This window comes from Dermochelys coriacea, chromosome 7, assembly GCF_009764565.3.
Source record: "Dermochelys coriacea isolate rDerCor1 chromosome 7, rDerCor1.pri.v4, whole genome shotgun sequence".
NCBI lineage: Eukaryota > Metazoa > Chordata > Testudines > Dermochelyidae > Dermochelys > Dermochelys coriacea.
The window spans coordinates 71997678-72021942 of NC_050074.1; the positions used below are offsets into that span (position 1 = coordinate 71997678).

The window sequence follows — 24265 nt, forward strand, 5'->3', positions numbered from 1 at the left end:
TTCAATAACTGTCCCTTTGTTTTTCAATTCACTTCCCAATTATATATTACATGTGTTTTTTTCAATCCAGACCCTTTAATTCTTTTTCAGTGTTGCAGAATTAACTGGACAGTATACTTAATCCTGTCTCTACAAAGACCTTGTTGTAAATGCAATGAATGCTTTCATTTTGCTATGGTCTGCAAATACGATTTGCGGAGGGCGGGGGTGCTGTTATGCACATCATTAATGACATTCTTGTAGGGATTGCAGTGTTGAACTAAAACCCCAAAGCTTTTACATAATAACTTGCATGGGTCTGCACGTGAACTGGCCCTTTAAGAAGGAAGCTGCCTTGGGCTGCTGGAAAAGGGGAATCAGGGGAAAAGGCTGACAAACTGTTAGGTGGTGGGGTACAGAGCCCAAACTAGGTGGCATTATTATTGCAAGTATGGTCACTTCATATCCTTTGCCTGAAGGCTTCACTGAATTCGAGGTGTTTGGCATTGGCACTGCCCTGCTGGTAGAAGGTAAGCTGGGGGGAAAGTTAAGAAATCAGATCCTTTCTCCATTGTCATTCCTGAAAGTCTAGAAAAATGGGGTTTGAAAAATTTGAGCAAAGATAAGCATTTGCAATATAGCAACATAGACTTCAGGGTTGCTGTTGTTTCTATGGCTACATAATCAGTAGTTTTGATCATTAAAATAAGACGATGAGTGGGTGGAGGTTGCTTGCAATGCAGAACTCTTTTGTTTATGTAACTACATTATTGAGAGAGACGGTGGTTGTATTTTGCCCTTTTTAGAAAGAAATTGACTGTGGGCGAAGGGGATGCAATTTTTGTTGTTGATTTTTTAAGTGTTGTTATATTTTCCTCAGGGAAGAGATGCTGAAGTGATTCAGGATACCAAGCCAATATGTAGCATTCATGTTTTGTTTGATGTGATGGATGTTCTATAATCAGAGAAGTCAAAATTTAGTAATGTAATTTACAATACATTCAGACTGATTTGGTGTAGCTTTAATTAATAGCTTTTTTGGTATATCTAGGGAACAGAAATATAGCTGCATGAGACTCAAAAACTTGAACACTATTAAGAATTGGGCTCCAAGTAGAACAGACTCAACTAACATAACTTAGCCAAGATTGTCTGTTGGTCCATAGGCTGCTCTTGTGAGAACATATACAGCTTCTTCTGACCACAATTAAATAGTTAATTTATATGTATTTTGGGATCTATCAAAGACTATTTGTATAGCCATCCCCAAATGCTGACTGCTGGGCTTTATTCAGGGCCAGCTCTAACTCATGCAAAGCATGCAGCTGTGCAGGCTTCTCACTTTTGGGTCCCACTCTCATCCCCCTCCTAGAACTATGCTCTGGGTCTGAGGCCCTGGCAGCATTCAAGGAGACCCACCATAAGTGCCATCAAGACGGAAAAAGCCTTTGTTCTATAGTTCATCCTCAGGAATATGGGAAGGGAAAAAAATACCCCAATATTCCAGATGCAATTCTCTGGGCTGACAGGGCCCAGTGCTGGCAAAGAGAACAATAGCACCTGCCAGGCCTATTCAAGCTGAAAACACCTTTCCCCAACTACCTGCTAACTGGCCTTCCAGTCTCCTGCACTTCGACATTCTGTTCTCTTTTCGTCTAAATCATCTGCCCACAGCCCATATTTACCCCTCTTGGCTCCAGTCTCTGGCTGTTACTTGCCTAAGCACCATGTCCCTTCATGTGACTGGATTCTTCCTGCTACTTGTAATCTGGTATGGAGGATAGAGTGCAGGTCTTTTTCTTCTTCTTCTGGTCTACAGTAACCTTTGCTTTCTGATCACACTCCAGAGGACAAGACTCTTTGGGACAGCACTCTCGCAGTCTTTTTGGCTTACACTCCAGAGACAGGGTCCGAAGTCTGCTTTCAACCAAAAAGTGAAGCAATGTACAAAAATAAGAAATATTTTATGACCTCAAAAATGTTTGGTTCAAGTTCTGGAAAAAGACTTCGGTTGGCTCTTATTTTTCTCTGTGCCTGCTTGTCCCTGTTTATTATATGTATTTTTCTTCAAATCTAGTCTAACACCTTAATTCTCTTCTGGTGGTTGCTAAATTAACCAGTCACTAGTTTTAACTGTTAAATCACTGGCATCTCAATGAATGTTCAGGGGCATATGTATTTAACAGATTACCTAAAGTTGGATCTGAACTCTGCAGGTTCAGATCTAGGGTTTCACTTTTGGCCTATATACCACTAAGGTTTTTTATAACAGTCACTTTTATCATGATAGATGCTGCAAAGGAGTCAGAGCTCTCCATTGCAATGCAAATTCATTTTAGCGATCCTTGTCATATATCTGTGATAAAACACACCTACATAAAGAGAGTATATGTGTATTACTCCATACAATCCACAGAGACAAGCTTCGGTGACTGAAACCCAAATAAAATACGAATTTCATGAAAACAGACCTTCACACGTGCTAGGGTTTTAAAAAATTATGACCTAATTTGATTAAATGCATTTGAGTAAACATAACTGAAAAAGGGAGACTGCGGAAAGGGATCTGGGGGTTATAATGGATCACAAGCAAAATACGAATCAACAATGTAACACTTTTGAAAAAAAAACAAACAAAGATCATTCTGGGATGTATTAGCAGGAGTGTTGTATGCAAGACAGGAGAAGTAATTCTTCCGCTCTACTCCATGCTGATTAGGCCTCAGCTGAAGTATTGTGTCCAGTTCTGGGCGCCACATTTCAGGAAAGATGTGGACAAATTGGAGAAAGTCCAGAGAAGAGCAACAAAAATGATTAAAGGTCTAAAAAACATGACCTATGAGGGAAGATTGAAAAAATGGGGTTTGTTTAGTCTGGAGAAGAGAAGACTGAGAGGCGACATGCTAACAGTTTTCAAGTACATAAAAGGTTGTTACAAGGAGGAGGGAGAAAAATTGTTTTCTTTAACCTCTGAGGATAGGACAAGAAGCAATGGGCTTAAATTGCAGCAAAGGCGATTTACTTTGGACATTGGGAAAAACTTCCTGTCAGGGTGATTAAGCACTGAAATAAATTGCCCATGGAGGTTGTGGAACCTCCATCATTGGATATTTTCAAGAGCAGGTTAGACAAACACCTGCCAGGGATGGTCTAGATAATACTTAATCCTGCCAGGAGTGCAGGGGACTGGACTAGATGACCTCTTGAGGTCCCTTCCAGTCCTATGTTTCTATGAAATTGTGACAGCTCAAAACACTGTTTTAGACAGCGTTCTTGGTTGTTTTGCAGGTCACTAAAGTACACTGGAGTACTACTTTATAGTTATTGTCTTCCTGGAGAAAAAAATGAAATGTGTATAATCAATTATAAAACTAAATAATTTTAAGTAAGAAAGGGTTAATATCTTTACAAAAACATTGTTGTAAGTGCAGTGAAGGCTTTCTCTTTTTTTTTCCTTTGCTGTGGTTTGCCAATTCAGTTAGCAGAAGGGATGGAGTCTGTGTCTGTTTTCGTTCACATCACTAATTAGACAGGATTGCAGTATTTGAACTGAAAACTCAACACTTTTTTTTTTAACATAATGTAAGTGTGCACAAGAACTAGCCCTTTAAGAAGAAAGCTGCTTTGGGCTTCTGGCACAGGGAATCCATGAGAAAGGCTGACGAATGTTTGCTAGCAAGACGTAAAGCTTGGGCTAGTTAGTTTTATTATTGCAAATATGGTTACGTCAAACCCTCTCCCCGAAGGCTTCACTGAATTATAGATGGTTTGTATTGGCACTGCCCTATTGATGGAAGGTAAGTTGCTGAGGGGAAAACTGAGGGATGCAGGAGAAATCAAATCCTCTCCCCCTGGCTGTTGCTACAGATCAAGTGAAAAAAGAGCATTGCATATATTTCTTTTTTGAAATATTTCTGGTATCTATTTTTGCAATAGAATATAGAATTCAGGGTTAGTGTTAGTAAGTTTATGCCACCATTGATTAGGAAAATTAAATTAGGACAAGGATTGCTTAAAATGCAGAACTGTCCAGTCTGTATAATGGCACTATCAAGACAGTTGGTGCAAATAAGTTTACTATTTTAAGGAATCAGGTGATAAGGATTTTTAAGTGTTATATGAGTTAGATTGGGTGGCCTCGGGCATTTGAAATTTTAATATGAGTGGTGCCAAGTCAGGAAACTATATCTTTGCTGAAAAAATTCAGGCTAATTTGAGAGGACAGTAAACTGCAGCCAGCTTGTGATTTTAAACTTTGTGCGGAATTGATTTCAAAGATAACCAGATTAAGAGCTCTGTCTTGTTTGTCCAGAAGCTACTCCCTTAGGAAACAGAATAACTTGGTTTTGACATCCACCAGTGATTTTTTTATAATTAGATTATTACTTGCAATAAATAATCCATTATGGAAGGGCAACAAGAAGATTGAGCTGACAATTCAGGCTCTGTCAAGGTTAACCTTTGGGAAAAGTCCAATATAGTCAGGCTGACTGAGACACAACTGAGGAACTTTTGTGTTGAGATACATGGCATGTTACAGTTGTTATGGGAGAAAAACTGATGTTAAACATGACCTATTTTTTAGTAAAGACAAGCCCAGAGGTGTATGGCAGTCCCTGTAGATAAGCCCAAAGATGTATGTTGAGGGCTGGTCCTCCTAAAACTGTCCCTTTGACCTCTGTTGTTCTAGCTTATGGATCGCTATATGGAACCTGGTAACAAAGTTCTGACTAGAGAGGGAAGAGTGAAATACAGAAATTTGTATGAAAATAGTTTGTGCATCATATGAGCAATCACACCCGTGACACCATTGTGCAGCTGGAGACATGGCTTCAGTTGTCATTCATGTCTTCTCCCCTTGAAAATCCTTTTGTTGCTTATTTGTGTTGACCACTACGATATTTATGGGTCACCAATTGTTTATTGTGTATATGTTTTCATAGCAATTATTTCTTTCTCATTACAGAAAACAGTGGTGTTCATTGTGTTTCCCATTTCAGTTGATTCTAGCCAAAATGATGATGTTTTTCAGCTCTGCTTGGGTTCTGTCTGAATGGCTTGACAATCATTTCTTTTCGCAAAATCAAAGAACTCCGCACTCCCAGTAACTTCCTGGTTCTCAGTCTTGCGTTGGCTGATTGTGGGATCTGCATCAATGCATTCATTGCTGCTTTTTCCAGCTTCCTGAGGTATTTACATCTTACACTTTCTTCTTATGTCATTTTCTTTTTTTTTTAACTCAAGAGGACTACACTACATCAAAAATAAATAATTCTAAACCTAATAGCTTAATCTAATGAACCCATTTCTACTGTACCATCTAACCAACTTTGTCTAACTTAAAAACTATAAAAATAGATTCAGTACTTAGGCCATGATTCATAAAGTTATTTAGGATTCTAACACTCACTGAAGTTAGGAGCCTAAGTACCTTTGTGGATCTGGGCCTTAGTGTTTTCACCGTGCAAATTAAAGAGTAGCTTGTAGCACTGCCAGTCAGATCACCAATAACCTAAAGCCAAAGAACTTCACTAAAGACTATACCAGAAGAAAATGAATTCAACAATTATTTGAATTTTCATTCAAATAAACCTCCAAGTTTGCTCCAAAGTTATCTGTGACCCTGTCTAAGAGGTTTCCCTAAACACTTGCACAAGGGCATTTTTGTTCCTAAAAAGTTGGTAAAAAAATCTGTTTTCATGGAGGTTCAAACCAGTTGTGACCTGTTAAGCCTTCCTCCTTTACATAAGTGTTAGTAATTCAATCAGGGAACAGAATACCATGCAACTATAGGTGATCAATTACACAGCAAATGAATAACACAGCAACTAACAGTTCCATTATAAATGTAATGGAACTAATGGTTAGACTGTAAGCTCTTTGGGGCTGGGACCATCTTTTTGTTCCGTGATTCTATAGCATCTAGCACAATGGGCTCCATGACTGGAGCTCCCAGGCACTATTGTTATATAAATAATAAATAAGACTCTGAAGGGGTCCACTCACCAGTGGTCAGGCAGGGTACGACAGGTCCTCTTCCCTCCTGGCACCCCTGTTGACAGCCTCTCTGGTCCTGCTGTGATCTGGCCCTTCTGTGACTCCTGTCCTCTGGCCAGGTCACATGTTTTACATCCATCCCTTTCAGGGTATACAATGATCCCAACAACAGGGTAGCCTTCTGGGTTAGATGACTGTCTCTGGGTCTCCCCCAGGTTGAGATCTTGGGGTCTTGTCCTTCAGGCCCTTTTCTCCCCTAGACTCCCTGTACCAGGTCCACTTCTGCCTTTGACACCCCTTAGGGGAACCCAGGCACACCCTCCCCACCAGATTCCAATCCAGGGCCCAGTGTAGATAGCTATGTCCTGCACTACCAAAGTGCTATACTGCTGCCTCCCTGGATTACTTCCTACCCATTCCCTCTTTTCCAATGGGTAAAGACATAAAATAAGTGGAAATCAAAGACAGTTTCAGATCTTCTATAAATCTCAAGCCTCTTCCCTTTGAATTTGGCCATGCTACAGTCAGGCATCAGGCCTCAGAGCACAGAAGTCTTGTAGAGCTTCCCAGGAGCTCGGAATGTAGGTCAGCTCATCTCCACAGTCTGCTCCTTTACTGAGCTGGCCTGCTCCCGTTTAGAACTGCTTTTCAGGTGTGGTGGGATGATGCTGCCTGGGCCCAGTGCAGCTGCTTAACCCTTTCCTAACTGGTGCAAGGTTTGCAGCCCCAATATTAAAAATTTCCATATTAAAAACTCTAGTTGCAAAAGCTGACAATCCTTTTTGCATCCACAAATTGTGAGCACAAATAATTGCAGACACAATTTTGTGCGTTCAGTTACTGTCACTTGATGGCCAGTGAATGCCTGATTTGCAGGCATAGGCCCATATTTTCCGACTGGGATACCTAAAGTCAGGTTCTTAAATCCTTATGTATGTACCTAAATAGAAGGGGCCTCTTTGCAAAGTTACTGAGCTTTTACAGTTCCCATTAATTTAAACAGGACCTGAGTTGTTTAGTATCTCTGAAAGTCAGGCCACTCCTATTTGAGTACTTAAACATGGATTTAGAAACATATTTAGTACTACAGTCTCATACTATGGTGTTATGGGTCATATAAGTACATAGAAAAGGACATCACCAGGTGACTTCAACTCTGCCTACAGTTTTACATCCACAAAAAGGCAGGATTGGTGAAGACTGAGATTAAAATGTAGCCTAAAAAATCTTTGTGAGGTGGACCATTATGCTTTGTGTACAAATTAGCAAATTACTATTGAATGAGGCTCTACTGCATTTCCTTTCACTTCATGACTAAGCTTTTGTAACTGGTTTCCATTTATTTTTGTATGAACTTTACTAAATGGGCTTAAATTAATATATTGACAAGTTATCCACACTCAGTGCATATATATTTTAAAGTTGTATAATTGAATGGTATGTAGATTGTTTGCTTACAAAGTCAGCATTCACCAATACACCAACAACCGGTGGTTTCTATTTTCAATACAGAGACAAAATGTATTCTATCAGACACAACTGTGTGCTAACTACTGGCAAATATAGACTGTTTAATGATGACCACACCGTAATAGCATTTACACATTTCAAAACAGGAAAACAATTATACATTGTATTTTTTTCTGAATTATTTCAATTACCAAAGATGTCTTTGCTATTTCTATTACATTTTGAATGGTTTCCTTATTTGTTTGCAGGTACTGGCCCTATGGCTCTGATGGTTGTCAGATTCATGGATTTCAGGGCTTTGTGACAGCACTGGCAAGCATTAGCTCCTCTACTGCAGTTGCTTGGGACCGATATCACCATTATTGTACCAGTAAGTTCTACAATTTATATAGCACCATTATTTTGATTTTTCATTTTAAAATAGGACTGGTTTAGATGCAAAAATCTCTAGCTGCAATAGTATGAAAACATTACAAAAATATAAATATACAACAATAAATGTTTTAAAGTATTTAAATATTTAAATGTTTAAAACTCTTTTCAAACATGTCTAAGATGCGGCATAAATAAAATATTCGATGATGGGATCTTGGCCATGTAGGGGACTCTGTGCAACAGATAATAGTAAGTGATTGAATATGGATTTGGAATCATGATTAGTAGCATAGGTGATTTACATCATCCAGGTCATCTTCAAATACTGATCATAGTGGCATGATTCCACGTTATTAATTCCCTAAATCATCTAAAGCCCCCAAACTGATTAAATTTAATGTGTAAAATACATGTACCCTTGCCCCGAATTTAGCAATCTGATCCCCAGGGCAGCCTTTCATGCCTGGTTTGTGCCCCATCGATTGCAATTAGGCTCTGCACAAATACAATTGCAGGATTGGGGCCCATATCAAAAATAGGTAGAATGTATTATAGGCAGAATATGACACCCATATTAAGATGGCCCAAGGGCTTATGTTCTAAAGAGTTATTTTCTTGCAACTTGCTCAAGTTTCCCCTTTTTTACTGACATGTAATAGATTTGGTCTCAGTCAGGGAGCAAAGTTTTCCTAAGAGCTTCAACAAAAATTGTATCATTTTCAAGCATTGACAGAGTGGAGGAAATGCTGTTTTTCTGCTAAAAAAAGTGCAACTTTTTTTTAATACTAGTTCTAGCACCTCGGTTGGAAATGATGGAAATTTAATATTTGGTGGAGATATCTATGAACCGTCTAAATACTGAGCACAGAAATACCTTTTTCTGGTCTTGTAAAAATTGGTTCTGAATTGGTTAAGATATCGGATGTGAACTAACTTTAATTATAAAACTATCTACTAATGTTCTATGGGCACTGTGCTCATGTGCATATGTAAAGTGAGTGGAAAGTTCCACTGAATTAGATTATCTCCCAGGATCCCATTACATTTGTGCATACGTTCACAAGATTTCAGTTTTAATGTGTACAGACTTGTGTAATATGGTCTCAGAGGAGACAGAGCTACCCAGAGGTTGCTATAATATATACTGGGAGCCAAACTGCCCTCCAGACAGCCCCTTTATTGAATAGAGAGAGGTGCAAAGATAAAGCCACCTTCATATTCTGCACTGAGTGGCACTCAAGAGGAGGTGAAGCCTTGTTTTCTTTTAAAAATAAAAAAGCTAGGGAAAAAACCATGAAAATATAACTCTTAATTTCCCAGACTTCAAAGTTCTTTTGGCTAGTAAGAAATTGCAAATGGAAATTCCTGTGGAAATTCCATAATCTGAACTATTTGACTAGCCACCTAACCCTAACACTGACCTGTACCCCTTAAGCATACAGGAGGTTGTTCTGTAGAATGTCCACAGCTGGGGAAGCCAAACCTGCCCATGGGATATGCTGAATCAATGCTTCTCCCATGTTACCTCACAACACCACATACTTAGTCAGCACTTTCCATTTTGGGATTGCAAAAACTAGCTATGAGTCCTCCCATAGACTGGAGATGACTGGCACCTTCTGCTGCCACAATACCCCTCACAAAGACATTTTGTGATCAGGATCCATGCATCCCTGGTTATGTTGGTGGGTGAATCAAGCCCTTTATTTGTTGTGCTAAAGCACAGCACAGTATAATCTGAGCACGTCTATTTTTAGATATCCTTTTGTAAAGAAATGTCTTCAAAAAGTGAACTGCTAGTTAACTGGGAAATCACTAACTCTCTACTCCCCACTCCCAATGCCAGATGCTACCTTAGTATTCACAAAGCCTTTGTGATACAGCATTTCTGTGATTAAAACAGCAAATATTAAAACTAAATGTGGAGCTTGCAACGAGCTATTTGTTATGACAACTCTACTCCATTAGCTGCAAAAGGGTTTGCTATCGTTTTGTTCTGAAGCTTTTGTCAAGAATTCAGCTCAGGCAATGAAAAGTTTTCCTTTCAGACCCAAACAAAGGCCCTGGGATAGCACAGGCCATGAGCAGCATGCATACTAATATCTTTTGGACACTGAAATATGTTTGGAAGCAGAACAGTGGCATCCCTACCTGATAAGAGAGCTGGACTGAAAATAAATATAGCTTTGGAAAGACATTTTACACTCTGCAGTATTGGCTAATTCTTTTGTGGAGTGTGTTGCGCAAGCTTTTCACCCCACCCGTTCAGTGCAGTATTATCTTAAAAGCTAAGGCAGATGGACCCTTGGGGCACAAATAAACTCCTTTATTTTGCCTGAATTGTTACTTACTGACAACTAAATAGCAATGCTCTTACTGAAGATTTCAAATTAAAAGGAAAAGAAGAACAGAGTAGTTTTAAAAGCCAGTGCTCCAAGACTACTTCACATGCTGATTGTGAGGAAAAGTAGTTCACAATTCCTGATCTCTATAAATCTGATACATCAAAACTCCAGGCTACATGCTGCCCTCAATCCATACACTCAACTCCCATTGACATCCATGTGCATTGCATGCTTGTACTAAGGGTGAAAAGTTACTTTTAGCCTATAAACAAAGGTATATTAGGGACTAGTTAGTGGTCAGTTTCGTCTTTGGCTCACCAGAAAGAATTTGGCCTGAGATACAGGCTGCCCAGATTCAATCACATCTCTCATCATGCTTTGTCATTGTCATTGTCATGGAAATGCTAAACTTGATATTAAGGGACTGGGTTTCATTCCACACCATTTATCATCTTCTTTAGGGACTCTAAAGTTTATGGTGAAAAGGGCAATATAACTGAATTAATCTGATTTGTATATGCAGTGGGGCTTTTCAACGGATGTAGGAGTAACAGCGTTACCCTTAGAGTTGAACCCCGAACTCCCCTTCATCCTGCCTCCACTAGAGCAAAATGGTCAATTAGGATCCAGGCAACTGTCACACTGGAAGTGGCGAATCACCATTTCCCCCAGAATGTGAGGAAGGCTCTAAGCTTTTATGTATAAATCAAGGAACTTTAATCAGCAAATGTTGATTTTTAATGACTTAATAAGGAAACAGTTTGATTGTCACATGTAAGGGGAATGTTGACATTTGAGGAGTTTAACATTTTCCTCTATCCCCCCAAAGCAACAACTCAGAGCAACTGATTTCTCTCAAAACCCAAGAGAAATGGCTGCAGTTTAAGAAGGAATTTAAAACAAAAAAAAAGCAAACCTAAGGGAATTTTATCTTGACAGTTAGAGAGAAAAGGGGTAAAATTGGAAGGGATTTCAAATAATTTGATTATTACAGGGAAAGTAATTCCCTACTCACATGCATTTCAAACAGGCAGCATATGCCCCTGGCTGATGATGCCTTTAATAGGAAAAGGGAGGAGAGACTGGAACCAGTAAGTTCAAGAAGATTCTGTGGCAGTTGGGAGTGGGTAGCAGTGGGAGGAACTGGGGTTCAACTAGCCATCTAGAAGTGGGCAGTTTCATTTGGGTACATTACCAGCTCAGGGAGCGGTGAAAGCTTCTATCCTTCATTAGTTTAACTATGGTGAAACTCTGCAAACATGTCAGTTTTTATTGACTGAAAGAGAAAAACGTGATTCTCATTCCTAAGGAGAAAGCTGACCATTGGGAAGGGTGTGGGGTGTTTAATAACTTCAGTCCCATTCTGGGGTATTGATTCAGGCCAACTGTTTTCCCTCCAAAACCAGAAGTGGCAGCTGTTTAAGAAAAGGAGAGAATGGGGGAATGCAAAATCTGACGGGGTTGTATATCAGTATTCGATAATTAGAGAAAACAGGGGCAAAATATTAAAGGACTTTATATCAGTTTTTTTAAATTAGGCACAAAAGAGAGAAACAAAGGGGATTTATATAGATATTTGAAAATTAGCAAAAGAAGGATAAAACCTGAGGAAATTTTATCTGTATATTTGACAACTAGAGAGAAAAGGGGAAAATTCTATGGGGACATCCCTTCAATATTCAATAATCAGTAAGAAACTGGGGCAAAATATGAGATTTTTGATATAAAAATTCAGCAGTTATGGAGAAAGTTATTTCCCGCTCTCTTGCCATTCAAAAAGGAAGCCCTGAGTGATGAAGTCGTAGCATGAAATGAGAGGGAAGCTTGGAATGAGGAAGGCTCCAGAAGATTCTGTGGCCAGTGGGAATGGGTATTACCTGGAGATGAAGAAAAAGTTGGCAAGTGAGAAATGGAGTTCAGGTGGACATCTGAATGGGTCATTCCATCTGGAGCTTGAATCACTGATTGAGGCCAACTGTTTTCCCCTTCAAAACCATGTGTGATTGCAGTTTAAAAAGGGAGGAGGGAAAACAAACCCTGAGAGAATTTTATATCAGTACTTGAGAATTAGAGAGAAAAAAGGCAAAATCTGCAAAGATTTTCTATTAGTATTTGTTAGAGAGGAAAAGGGAACAAAACAGAAGGGATTTTGAAAAAAGGATAAAATTTGAGCGAATTTTACATCGCTCATCAACAATCAGAGGAAAAAGAGGCAAATATGAGATTTTACATCAATATTCAGTGATTAGACAGTTATTGTGTCTTCATCTGCTAGCTGTAAGTGCTGAACAATTCCAAAGCAGTCCTTCCCGACTTATTGTATTCAGTGTAGCTGCTCTGTCATTCTCCTTTTATCTAGACTTGCAGCTATTTCATTGTTTCTCTGTGAGGCCCTGAAAAAGCTCAAGTTTCCACATAAATCCTCATGCATTTGCATTGCAACAGGAAGTGAAAGGTTACTCACAGCCATTTGCCAAAGTGACTTGGAGCCCTTGACAGTCATAACAAGAATCAAAGGAGTAATAACCTTTTACCTAGGACACCTTGTTAACCGCTACATGTAAAGAAGCCATTTTTCAGCGCACAACAAGAAGTCTTATTGTTCCTACAAAACCCAGTAACATTACTACATATTCTTGGGCATTATCTACTGGCACCCTAACTATAGGCACGATATATTATTAAGGTTGCCTGATATTTCCCATTATAAAGACCCCATTTTCAGCTGCTTATAACTTTGACAATCTTTAACCATTTTGGTCGAAATTTTTCATGTGCAGTATCTGCCTCAAGCTGAATTGTATTGGAAAATATCAACCACAACAGTTCAGCCATTTCAATAGTTCTTGTATTAAAATATTCTGCTCACCTTTTCTTTGAGAAGCTGTAGCTCCTTCTTACTTTGGAGCAGGGACTCAAAATTTGGCAGGTGGGTGGTCTTTGAGTCAGGGATGTACCTTTTATGGTTTCTGTTAAAATCCACCCAAATTTGAGCAAGTTACAATAGTTTGAAAATATTTCAGTTCCCGGATGCTTAGTAGGTACTCCTCAGAATTTAGTTGTTAACATTTCCAAGGATTGCATAGTCTAGTGCAGTATTTCCCAGACTTGGGACGCTGCTTGTGCAGGGAAAGCCCCTGGCGGGCCGGGCCGGGCCACAGGTTCAGCCGATAGCGGCTCCCACTGGCTGTGGTCATATGATCTCCAAAACTTGAAATAATACTGTTTCAGTGTGATCTGAGAGTGTGGTTTTGTCTATTCTTTCACTGAAATTAGTTTTATTCATTTTCTCAATGCATTACCAGATCCAGGGAACTAGACTGATATTGAATTTGTTTTCTTTAATTAACACCATCGCTGAAGTGACTGTAATGCTCTGGTAAGATGTCAATCATATTCTTCAGGTCTATCCAAATTCTCTAAGCCAAGAACAGGTACAGCACAAGCAGTGGCTGTACAAGCTTTATTTACATTGCCCTGCCATTGTGGCATCTCTGTTCTGAAGTGACCACCTCCAAAAAGAAGGTAGCTCCAAGTCAATTCAGTTGTTAACCTTTCTGCTGAGACTTCACTGGTTCAGTTTATTTTAATAATAAAACAGAACACTTGGCTTCAATTCAGTGCCAAGTATCTCTAAGTGCTTTACAAACATTAAACACTGTTGTGACATATGGTAATATGGTTATTCTGTCTTGCAAATGAGGAAATTGAGGCAAAGAGAGTTTAGAGCCAGCTGTATCCTCCAGTTTTGAGTTTCTCTGATAAAGAGCTCTTCCTTTTTGTTGTCTCTCTCACGTAGGGCCTAATCCTGCAAAGCTCTCTGACCTGTCTGAGAGGTGCTGCACTTTCTCAATTCCTACCGAAGGCGCTCTGTACCTCAAAGTATCCATTTTGTACCTCACATGCTATCTTGGTATAATGGTGAGGAGGGGTCTTGGGAGCAGCTGCTAAACCCTTTTTCATTTCTAGCACCAACCTAAAGGAAAAGTTGGAATAGTATCCCTGTCTCTGAGGAGCCATCTCCTCTCAGATGGAATTTACCTCTGAGAGTGATTATCCCTTGGGGTCATAAAAGTATTTCTAGACAGCAAATGTATTGCCTCTGGAGTGGAGCACGTTGCATCTGATGTTAGGGGTTTTTTTAATATCCAGAGAGAATTGCTCAGCTTTTCCACACAAGGTCTTCACTCACACTCACTTCATATTTATCACTTGCACAAAAAATTATATTCTCAATACATTTTTCAGTAAACATGTTACCATCAAATATGATTAGTGGGAATTTGCTTGCCAAATGATAATCTTGTTTTCCTTGATTATGGTTATGCAGAAGCAATTTTGTTCACAGGGAAAACAAATGAATAGATTGTCCATTCCCATATATCTCCCATTTGCAAACACATGCACTTCTGGTGCGTGAAATTTGTCATAGGCTAAGAGGGAATATTTAGTGGGAGATAGTAAGATAACATAATAGTAAGACATCACTTCGGTGACTGGGGACCTTTCTTTGCACTAATCAGCTAGCACACTGATCCTGATCCTAATCCTAATCCTAAACTGCTCCTCAAAAACCAGCCTGGGTGTTGTTAGCAATTGTTTGTCTATCTTCAGAGTTTCACCAGTTTGAAGCTCACTTTTCCTTTCCTTTTAATGCAGGGGTTGGCAAACTTTTTGGCCCGAGGGCCACATCTGGGAATAGAAATTGTATGGTGGGCCATGAATGCTCACAAAATTGGGGTTGGGTGTGGGAGTGGGGAGTGGTGGGGGTGAGGGCTCTGGCTGGAGGTGTGGGCTCTGGGGTGAGGCTGAGGCTGAGGATGAGGAGTTTGGGATGTAGGAGGTGCTCCGGGCTGGGACCGAGGGGTTTGTAGGGTGGGAGGGGGATCAGGGCTGGGGCAGGGATTCAAAAAGGGGTACAGTCTCCAGCTAGGGGTGCGGACTCTGGAATGGGGTTGAGGATGAGAGGTTTGGGGTGTAGGAGGGTGCTCCGGGATGGGATCAAGGAGATTGGAGAGCGGGAAGGGGAATCAGGGCTGGGGTGCGGGGTTGGGGCACAAGGGGAGGCTTCCAGGGGCCATGCCACGGCTGCCAGGAGCCGCATGGTGCGGCCCCCAACCCTGATCCCCAGCTGGAGCGCCGGAGCGGGGCCATGCCACAACTTCTGGGAGTTGTGTGGTGCAGCCCCAGACCCCACTCCCCAGCGGGAGCTTGCAGGTCGGCTCAAAACGGCTCGCAGGCCAGATCCGGCCCACGGCCCATAGTTTGCACACCTCTCTTTTAATGCTTCCTGCCCAATACATGTCTTTTTTAAAAAAAGAAATAAAGTACTACAGTATGCTACAGAAATGGTTCAAAGCACTAAGGGTGGGGCTTGGGGGGGCATTGCTGGAGGTTCCTGTGATATTTTTTCTTAATAACATCCTCAATCTCCAGTTTTCACTCCCCGAATGCTATGTGTCATAACAACATAGGAATTCAAGATTAACCATACCAAATGAGATAATAGGTCCTATAACAGTCCTCTGGCAGTGTACAATTCCTGATTCTTCAAACAAAGGTGCAAATATCCCATAATGTTCCTGGCCAACTGTACATTACTCATTCAAGGGGGAGAAGAAGACTGCTTCCCAGCCTCAGTGAAGATTAGTTTATTCCCTGTAGCATGAGATTTGATTAGCCTTATCTCAGCATGAGTATAACTATAAATGGTAATCTTGGCAAGAAAATTATCCAGCCCTTTTTAAATGCAGCCACAGTATTTGACTCAGTGACCTGCACTGCAACAAATTCCACAGACTGCCTGCCTTCTCTGAAGAAATATTTCCTATATAGTCTAAATTTGCCAACCATTAATTGAATTTATTAACCTATTCCTCTTATTTTTATGGGACTGGGTATAAAGGCATGACTAATCAGTTTTTACTATAAAATTATGAAGGGCAAGTACCTCCATCAATTTTCCCATAACTCATCTCTAGGCCAGGCTGAACAATTATACTTTCTGAGGAATAATTTAACTGGTGGAATCTTTATTATAGGTGATGATGCACAAACCAAAAAAAAATAACCCATGACCTTTGGTTATGTCTGCAGTCAGAAAACATTATTATTTGTAAAGTGAGCAAATTTACTCTAGAATCTTTGACCCACATTAAACAAGTAGCCCAAAAAGTTATTTACAGAGTCACATTTCTGAACAGAACAACACTTTGTGGTGAACACTCATTTTTTGAATCCCATTTCATCTTCCTGACCCCTCTATTTGTATGGGATCTTCTTTATTTCCTTCAGTTATCTAGCCTGACCAAATTCTTAAAACTTGTTTTCAAAAAACATGAAAAGCTCTTTAGTGGAGACACATTAAAAAAAAAAGGAACATTTCAACTACAGCACCACATGTACCGCCTATTTTGTATAAACTTGAGCAGTGATATACTAGATATCTGATAAGACTATGCCAAAAAAAGGAGAGTAGTTTCCTGGTTCCTGAAGTCTTGAACTGATGCATCACTGTGATATTCCAGTTTTATAAAAAGAAAAGGAGTACTTGTGGCACCTTAGAGACTAACAAATTTATTAGAGCATAAGCTTTCGTGAGCTACAGCTCACTTCAGCTGTAGCTCACGAAAGCTTATGCTCTAATAAATTTGTTAGTCTCTAAGGTGCCACAAGTACTCCTTTTCTTTTTGCGAATACAGACTAACACGGCTACTACTCTGATTCCAGTTTTATGAAAGTGTAATTCCACTGAAATCAGCCTGATGTACCTACACCTTTGCTTCAGACAATAAAATATGGCAGAAAGCAATTACTAACACCTTGGATCATATCCTGAGTTTCTTTGATTTTGCACCCAGATTCTAGACAACACTGGCTCCACACAGACACCAGGAACAAAAGTAATCTTGGCAAAGATGGGTTTAGGGCAAGAAGAATAGACCATTTGCAGCAGAACATGTTCTTGACCCACTATGACCCTTCATGTCTCAATGTGCACATGACCCATGAAGGGGCTAAGTAGAGATTGTAAGATCCACAATTTTTGCAAGAGCCAGGACAGAGGCACAACAAATTGCACTTTTCCTTCTGGGCACAGCTTTTGGGACATTCATGCATCCATAGCTTGAAGACAGTACCTGACCCATCAAGTGATGTTCTTAGGGTCAAATCTCATCCCTCCTCTGCTAACAAGGGGAGAGGGGAGCAGAGGGTTAGAACTTGAGCATCCTTTATGGGGGTGCTGCACCCCATTTGTGTGTCATTGCACAGCAAGTCTTGGAGATGTGGGCCAAGTGAAGGGGGAGGAGTGAAATAACCTACTGCAGGGCTACTGTAATAGCCAGAGTAGTTCTAATGCCACTCTGTGCCCTGGAGGGATTCCCTACAGCAACACCACTGGCATCTGCCTTTTGCCAAGCCTGGCTACTTAAGCTTGGCATAGGGACTGGATTTAGCCCTTAGGCAGGAGGCCAAAGGTTGAGGGGCTTCAACCACTGGAGGTGCAATAATTTCATAGAAATTAGAGCAAAGGCTGAATAATTGCATTTAATGGGAAATAACATTTCTTATTTCTGCCAAGTCAGTCCTGAAAAGGGAAAATTAAAAGTCCTTTTTCATGTTTTAAGATTCTGTTTTTCTATGCTTTGCAGGAAGTAAGCTACAATGGAGCACAACTATCTCAATGGTGATATTTGTGTGGGTATTCTCTGCATTTTGGTCTGCAATGCCACTGTTGGGGTGGGGTGAATATGACTATGAGCCACTCAGAACTTGCTGCACATTGGACTACACCAAAGGAGACAGGTGAGGAGGCCCATGGGATTATTCCCTCAGCTTTCTGTGAAATGGATGACAAAACCAGCAGTATTTTATAGCAAACACTCATCTTTCAGAGCTGACATTAGACATCTGGCTGCTCTAGATGCTCCATCTTTCTGGGACAGAGCAATTGGGTGGAGATGTGCTAGTGTGGTTGCTCTCAGCCCCCAGCCATGGTTATTGCTGTGTGAAGTATCTCAGCAAACCTCTGCTGGAAGCAGCTGGGCCAGAGACCCACTAGTATGGCAAATCCCACTCACTTCTGCTGTCACAAAGGCTCTGGAACCTTTAAAAGAGCTGGATCCAAAGCTGCATTGGTACATCTCACAAGTGTGAGGGCAGCTGGGTCAGAGGCAGCCCTCCAAAATCGACACCCTAGGCAGCTGCTATGTGAACTATGCCAAATACTTACTGTGCTACCTCTAGTGTTACAATATCCCTCATGCTCTCCTGTCTGTTTATCCACTTAATACATTATATCATGATCTTTGATTCTGAACACTCTGACCTGGACTTTTTTGTTTTACTCACATGTTGTACCTAGCACAAGCCCTGATCTTTGACTGGGGACTGTAGGTACTATTACAATATTAATTAATTAATTAATTACATTATCATTCTTATCATTATCTTTATGTAATACCATCTGTTTGCTGCCATCAGATGAAACTCTTGATCCAACAGGCCCTAGAGCTAAACTAGGAGGAAACAGGTGGTGGGGTGTTTTCCCTGAATAGCTCTTCTTACCAGAATCCACTTCCACTCCTGGTCTATCAGAATGTAACTGTATTGAGCTTCAAAACATGCCCCAAAGCTTGTCTGCTGCACCTAAAGTATCTGTCCTTTTTTTGCATTTTTACAAATATATAAATACTTAGAAGCTTTTGCCTGAGAAAAGATTACAAGAGATCTGAATTTCCTTTCCTATGCAGTCTTTTATTTATAGTAAGGTAATATATAGAATGGTTGTTAATTAGTATTTCAAATATTGCATGTGTGCTGGAGCACACTCTGATTAGTGCATTTTATAAACAACAAACAATGCATCAGAAAAGGATTAATGGGGGCTTTTTCCTCTACCCACCAGAAATTTCGTCACATTTCTTTTTCCTATGGCCATTTTCAATTTTGTGATCCCTATCTTCATCATGCTGACAGCTTACCAATCTATAGAGCAGAAATTCAAGAAAAGTGGACAGTTCAAGGTAAGAAAGCTTCCCCAAGTTCCCCCCAAAACAAGACCACCTTTGTGAGGTATAAAGTCCTGAAAACACAATCTCCCTCCTTGCCTCAGTATCATTGACCAAGATTTTGAAACAACCCCTCCTTTCCCCTCCCTATAGAATCGTTCCCAGATTATACACTAAAACAAGTGCATGCTAAAACAGAATAGGGGGAGTTTTTGTTGATTTTATATAAATAATCATCCAGAGTAGCTTTGCTCATGAAAGCTCATTCTTACTTACTTAACTAAGTCTTAGCACATCAAAGCTCTCTGAGACCAACAATACTGAAAAGGAAACATTATGAGGAGGGGAGTCGGGGAGGCTGGTTTTATAAATGAGACTTGCCTACACTTGGCTAGGGTAAATCAGAAATCTTTATGAGGTGGAAACAAAGGAATTGTTTCTTCAGAAATGTTCTGAAGCACTAGGTTTATGATGATGTAATGTGGTGATTATGTAACTTGTTTTTTTAGGCACATATTGTACAGTCAGTGGGCTTTACACTTGACTGGCTAATTCACACACTCAGCTCCCTCAGTTATCAAATTCATTCTCATGACCACCTTTAAAAAAAGGAATAGAGTTAAAATTTGAGGCCAAGATTTGCCCTAGCAGACTAGTGTATAGGATACAGGCAGAGGTGAAGTAAGCCGGTACGCCCCGTACGGCATACCGGCAAGAGCCTGTGTGCGGTACCGGGGTGGATCGGCTTCCCCAGGTGGCAATTTAAAGGGCCTGGGGCTCCCAGCAGCAGCTGGAGCCCCGGACCCTTTAAATTACCACCAGAGACCTGCTGCCAGAGCCCTGGAAAAGCGGCGGTGGGGCTCAGGTGGCAATTTAAAGGGCCTGGGGTTCCTGCCGCAGCTACCGACCCGGGCCCTTTAAATAGCCGCTGGAGCAGCAGCAGGGCTCCAGGGACAATTTAAAGAGTCCGGGGCTCCAGTGGCCACTACCACCCCGGTTCCTTTAAATTGTCCCCGGAGTCTGCCGGAGCCCTGGGGTAGCGGCGGTGGGGCTCAGGAGGCAATTTAAAGGGCCCGGGTCTCCGGCCACCGTTACTGCCCCGGGCCCTTTAAAGGACATTTAAGTCATATACACATTGAACTGTAGTTTTAATGCCTATACATTTAAAGGACCCGGGGCAGTAGCGGCAACCGGAGCCCCAGACCCTTTAAATCGCTGCCCGAGCCCTGCCACTGGAGCCCTCGGGGTCGCAGCAGCAATTTAAAGGGCCCGGGGCTCTGCTGCAGTAGCAGCAGCTGGGAGCCCCTGGGCCTTTAAATCGCCGCCAGAGCCCCTGTCTGCCACTGCTACCCTGGGGCTCCAGCAGCAGGGCTCAGATGGCAATTTAAAGGGCCCGGGGCTCCCACTGACACTACCCTCTGGAGCCCTTTAAATCGCCACCTGAGGCCCGCTGCTGGAGCCCTGGGGTAGCAGCACCAGGACTCCGGTGGTGATTTAAAGGGCCAGGGGCTCCCAGCTGCCACTACTGCAGTGGAGCCCCGGGCTCTTTAAAGCTCCACAAGAGCCCAGGGCCCTGGAGTAGCAGTGGCAGCCGGGAGCCCCCGGGGCTCCATTGGTTATTTAAAGGGCCTGGGGCTCTGCTGCAATAGCTGGAGCCCCGGGCCCATTAATTCACTTTCGAGCCCCGGGGCTCCCAGCTTCCTCTGCAGCTGGTAGCTCCGGGGTGATTTATAGGGCCCGGGGCGCGCAGCTGCTGCTACCACAGTCCCAGCCCTGGGCCCTTTAAATCTTGATTTAAAGGGCCTGGAGATGTAAAGGCCTCGCCTCTTCCGGTTGAGGCCCCGTCCCCTCCTAAGGACTCCGGAGTACCGGTAAGTCCTTTAAGTTACTTTCACCCCTGGATACAGAGTATGTACACAAGCAATATATTACTTTAACAAAGATCAAAAAATATTTCAGTGAGTTTATGGAAGAGTCTGACAACTTATGTCTTTGCCTATTATAGGATAGTGTACAATAGTGTATGGTATTATGTAATCCTAGTTATGATGCAAGAAATATATAGCCATTAAAACTACAGTTCAATGTGTATACACACACATTAATATGTGAGGTACTCAAATACTATGGTCATGAGAACCAGAGAAAAGCCTACAAAATATAGACACAATGGCAACACTTGATATCAATGATCTCATTTAATTTTTTGTATTATTTCTTATATTTGCTTTGTCCCATTTGTAATACCCTCTTAGATGCTTACAAAATCACACCCCATCACTGATTTGTCCATTTTGCAAGTTGTTCCCTACACCCTATTGTTTTCTGTGGAAATAAAATTAACATAGCTGCTTATTTAGCATCCCTGCTGCTTTCAAGGGACACTTCACATTTCACCTTGTTATGTCACCCCATGATCTATGTCAGCTCTCTAAGAATAGCACTCACAGGCAAATAGCTACTGCTGTCCCAGCAGGGGGAGCCCAAAACACTGGGAGCCAATTCCACACAATTTCATCCAAATAACATCAATGAAAAGCTAAGAGCAGAACGAGGACAGTCTCTAACATGTGTGTCTTCTATTTAAAAATTCTTCACTAATTTTGAGCAAAGAATATTAGGTAACTGTGTCTGTCCTGTCTGTTTAATGCCATATATTACTATGTAATAGAATGGGTGTGGGGTTTTTTTTTTTCAGTTTAATACAAGTTTACCAGTGAAGACACTGGTCATTTGCTGGGGCCCGTACTCCCTCTTATGCTTCTATGCTGCAGTTGAAAATGTGACTTTCATCTCACCAAAACTCCGAATGGTATGTTGAAAAAGCCCTCACATTTTCTTTGTTTTCTGACTTACTCCTACAGCATGATATCATTTCACTAATCAATAGCTTGACACAGGATATATAAATAAGTAAATGGTTTCTACATAGTTTATTATTCATCTACTATCTTTAAAGAAAAGAAGCTAAGTATAGTAATGACAATAATTAAAAATTATATTAGTGAGATCGCCACAAGTGACTGAAAACTATTTAATAAGCTTCACTTGTTGCTTCAATAGCTGATTTTGGATCTTGATCTGTAGCCTGAGTATTAGTCAGTTGGTCAGTTTTTCATCTAAGTTCAAGTGGTATTACTCTAACGAGCTGGTTTTGGCCCCATTATTTTCCAGTGTGGGGCATTCATTTCTTAAGTGAATCTTTAATTAGTAAAACCACTTTTAAAATGCTTACTTTTCCCAGAGGACTCCTCTTTGAATACAAATTGTTCTGGAATTGGAGGAAATGAAGTTTTTCTCTAAGTTCTCTCTGTTCTACATTTGTATGAAACAAGAAGGGGATGCTAAGGTTGCATATAAAAAGGATGGAAGTTTAGCATATGTGCATAAAGTATTTTACCATTCTATTTCAAAATCAGAATAATTTATCTCGGGGAACTGACTGGCTCAGGGGTTCAGTAATAACATATGAAGCCTTTCATCTGCAACTCACTGGTTAAAATCCATCCAAAGTTGCAGGAAGCTAAAAGTTACTACCATATATTAGGTGTTCAGTATCCCATCTAAAATGAGTTTGTGATCTCAATTGACTTCACATTGGATAGGTGCCTACATCACAAAATTCACTATCACAAATTGTGCATTTGTTTTCAGGCTTAACTGAAAAATTCCAAGAGTACAGACGCTGAACTGATTTCTCATTTTGGAGGTAGTCCTTTTCTAGGAATAGAAATCATAGAGTTGGAATGGACCTCAGGAGGTCATCTAGTCCACCCCCCTTGCTCAAAGCAGAACCAATCCTCAATTTTTGCCCCAGATCCCAAACGGCCCCCTCAAGGATTGAACTCACAACCCTGGGTTTAAGCAGGCCAATGCTCAAACCACTAAGCTATCCCTCCCCCCAGGAACAGTGGCTAGGCAATTTGAAGAAGTTTCAGAGTCTGTCTTGCACCTGTCATGTGGGTAAAGACTTATCTTCAGTTGACTCAAAACTCATCACAAGCACCAAATTCATTTTTAAAAAATAATCCAGCAGGAACTTGTTTGGTGAGGGGCAAACCAAGCATTTCTCAGGGCTAGACTGAAGTGATGCTACACAAGCCCATTAGATCCTCACTGCAATTTCTGCCGAAACTTACATTTGTACATGAAATTAAAATTGTTCTCTGTGTGTATGTATCTTATGCCAGATACCTGCCATTATTGCCAAGACTGTGCCAACAGTGGATGCCTTTGTCTATGCCCTGGGGAATGAGAACTACAGAGGAGGAATATGGCAGTTCCTCACAGGACAGAAGATTGAGAAAGCAGAGATCGATAACAAAACTAAGTAACACAGTATGGCTTTAAGCTAAATTAATGCAGACACAGAACTGAAAGCAAAACCAGCAGAGGAAACCATGTACATTCGCTAACTTTAATTAAAGGTGGTTCCACATTGGAAAGGTTCTGCATGGTCTACAAGCAATGAAATACTGAAAGAAAGTCATGTGGATAACTGTTGAGTTTCTCTTTCAATCTGTCACGAGCTGCTTGTCAAACAAGCTGCCTTAAACCTGTGTTGGTTGTTGTCAGTCTCATTTTATATGTCATTGCAAATAAACTGTGTGCTGTGAAGCATTTTTTTCCTGCTGGACTAAAATCAAAGTTTAGAAAATGAACTGTGGATATCAGGTTACCCAGTGAGGCCTACCAGTATTAATTTGTGCTCTATTTATCCAAATGGTATGTCTGGGTAACGAAAAGATTAAAGCACTATCCAGAATTATACCATATGTTTGTGTCAATGGCTCGTTCAGCTGCATTTTTTAATTTCATATAAAACAGAAGTTTGCAAATTTAGGGCCTGAATCTATCACCCTTATATAACTTAGAGCAGACACTTATATAACTGAGAGCAGACACCGGCCCATATTAAAGTGAACGATCAGTAGTGTGCATTTAAGACTTTTGTATTTCATCATGTTGTTCATGGTGCCTGTATAACTTAGAACTGGCAGTTGGATGTTGCTTGTTATCACAAGATATGTCTCTAAATGATCTAGTTATAAAAATAGATTTCATGACACATTAGAATGAAAGAGAGAT

The 24265-nt window shown here is 40.8% G+C and overlaps 1 protein-coding gene across 1 annotated transcript; it reads left to right on the plus strand.

The window, feature by feature from the left end:
- Positions 1-322: 322 nt before the first annotated feature.
- On the plus strand, positions 323-23879 carry RGR (retinal G protein coupled receptor). The gene is made up of 7 exons (XM_038410095.2): positions 323-509; positions 5012-5168; positions 7695-7816; positions 17819-17972; positions 19075-19192; positions 21876-21989; positions 23368-23879. Exons 1-7 carry the CDS (start codon positions 431-433, stop codon positions 23509-23511), a joined length of 888 nt encoding a protein of 295 aa, XP_038266023.1. The 5' UTR covers positions 323-430; the 3' UTR covers positions 23512-23879.
- The last annotated feature ends 386 nt before the right edge of the window (positions 23880-24265 follow it).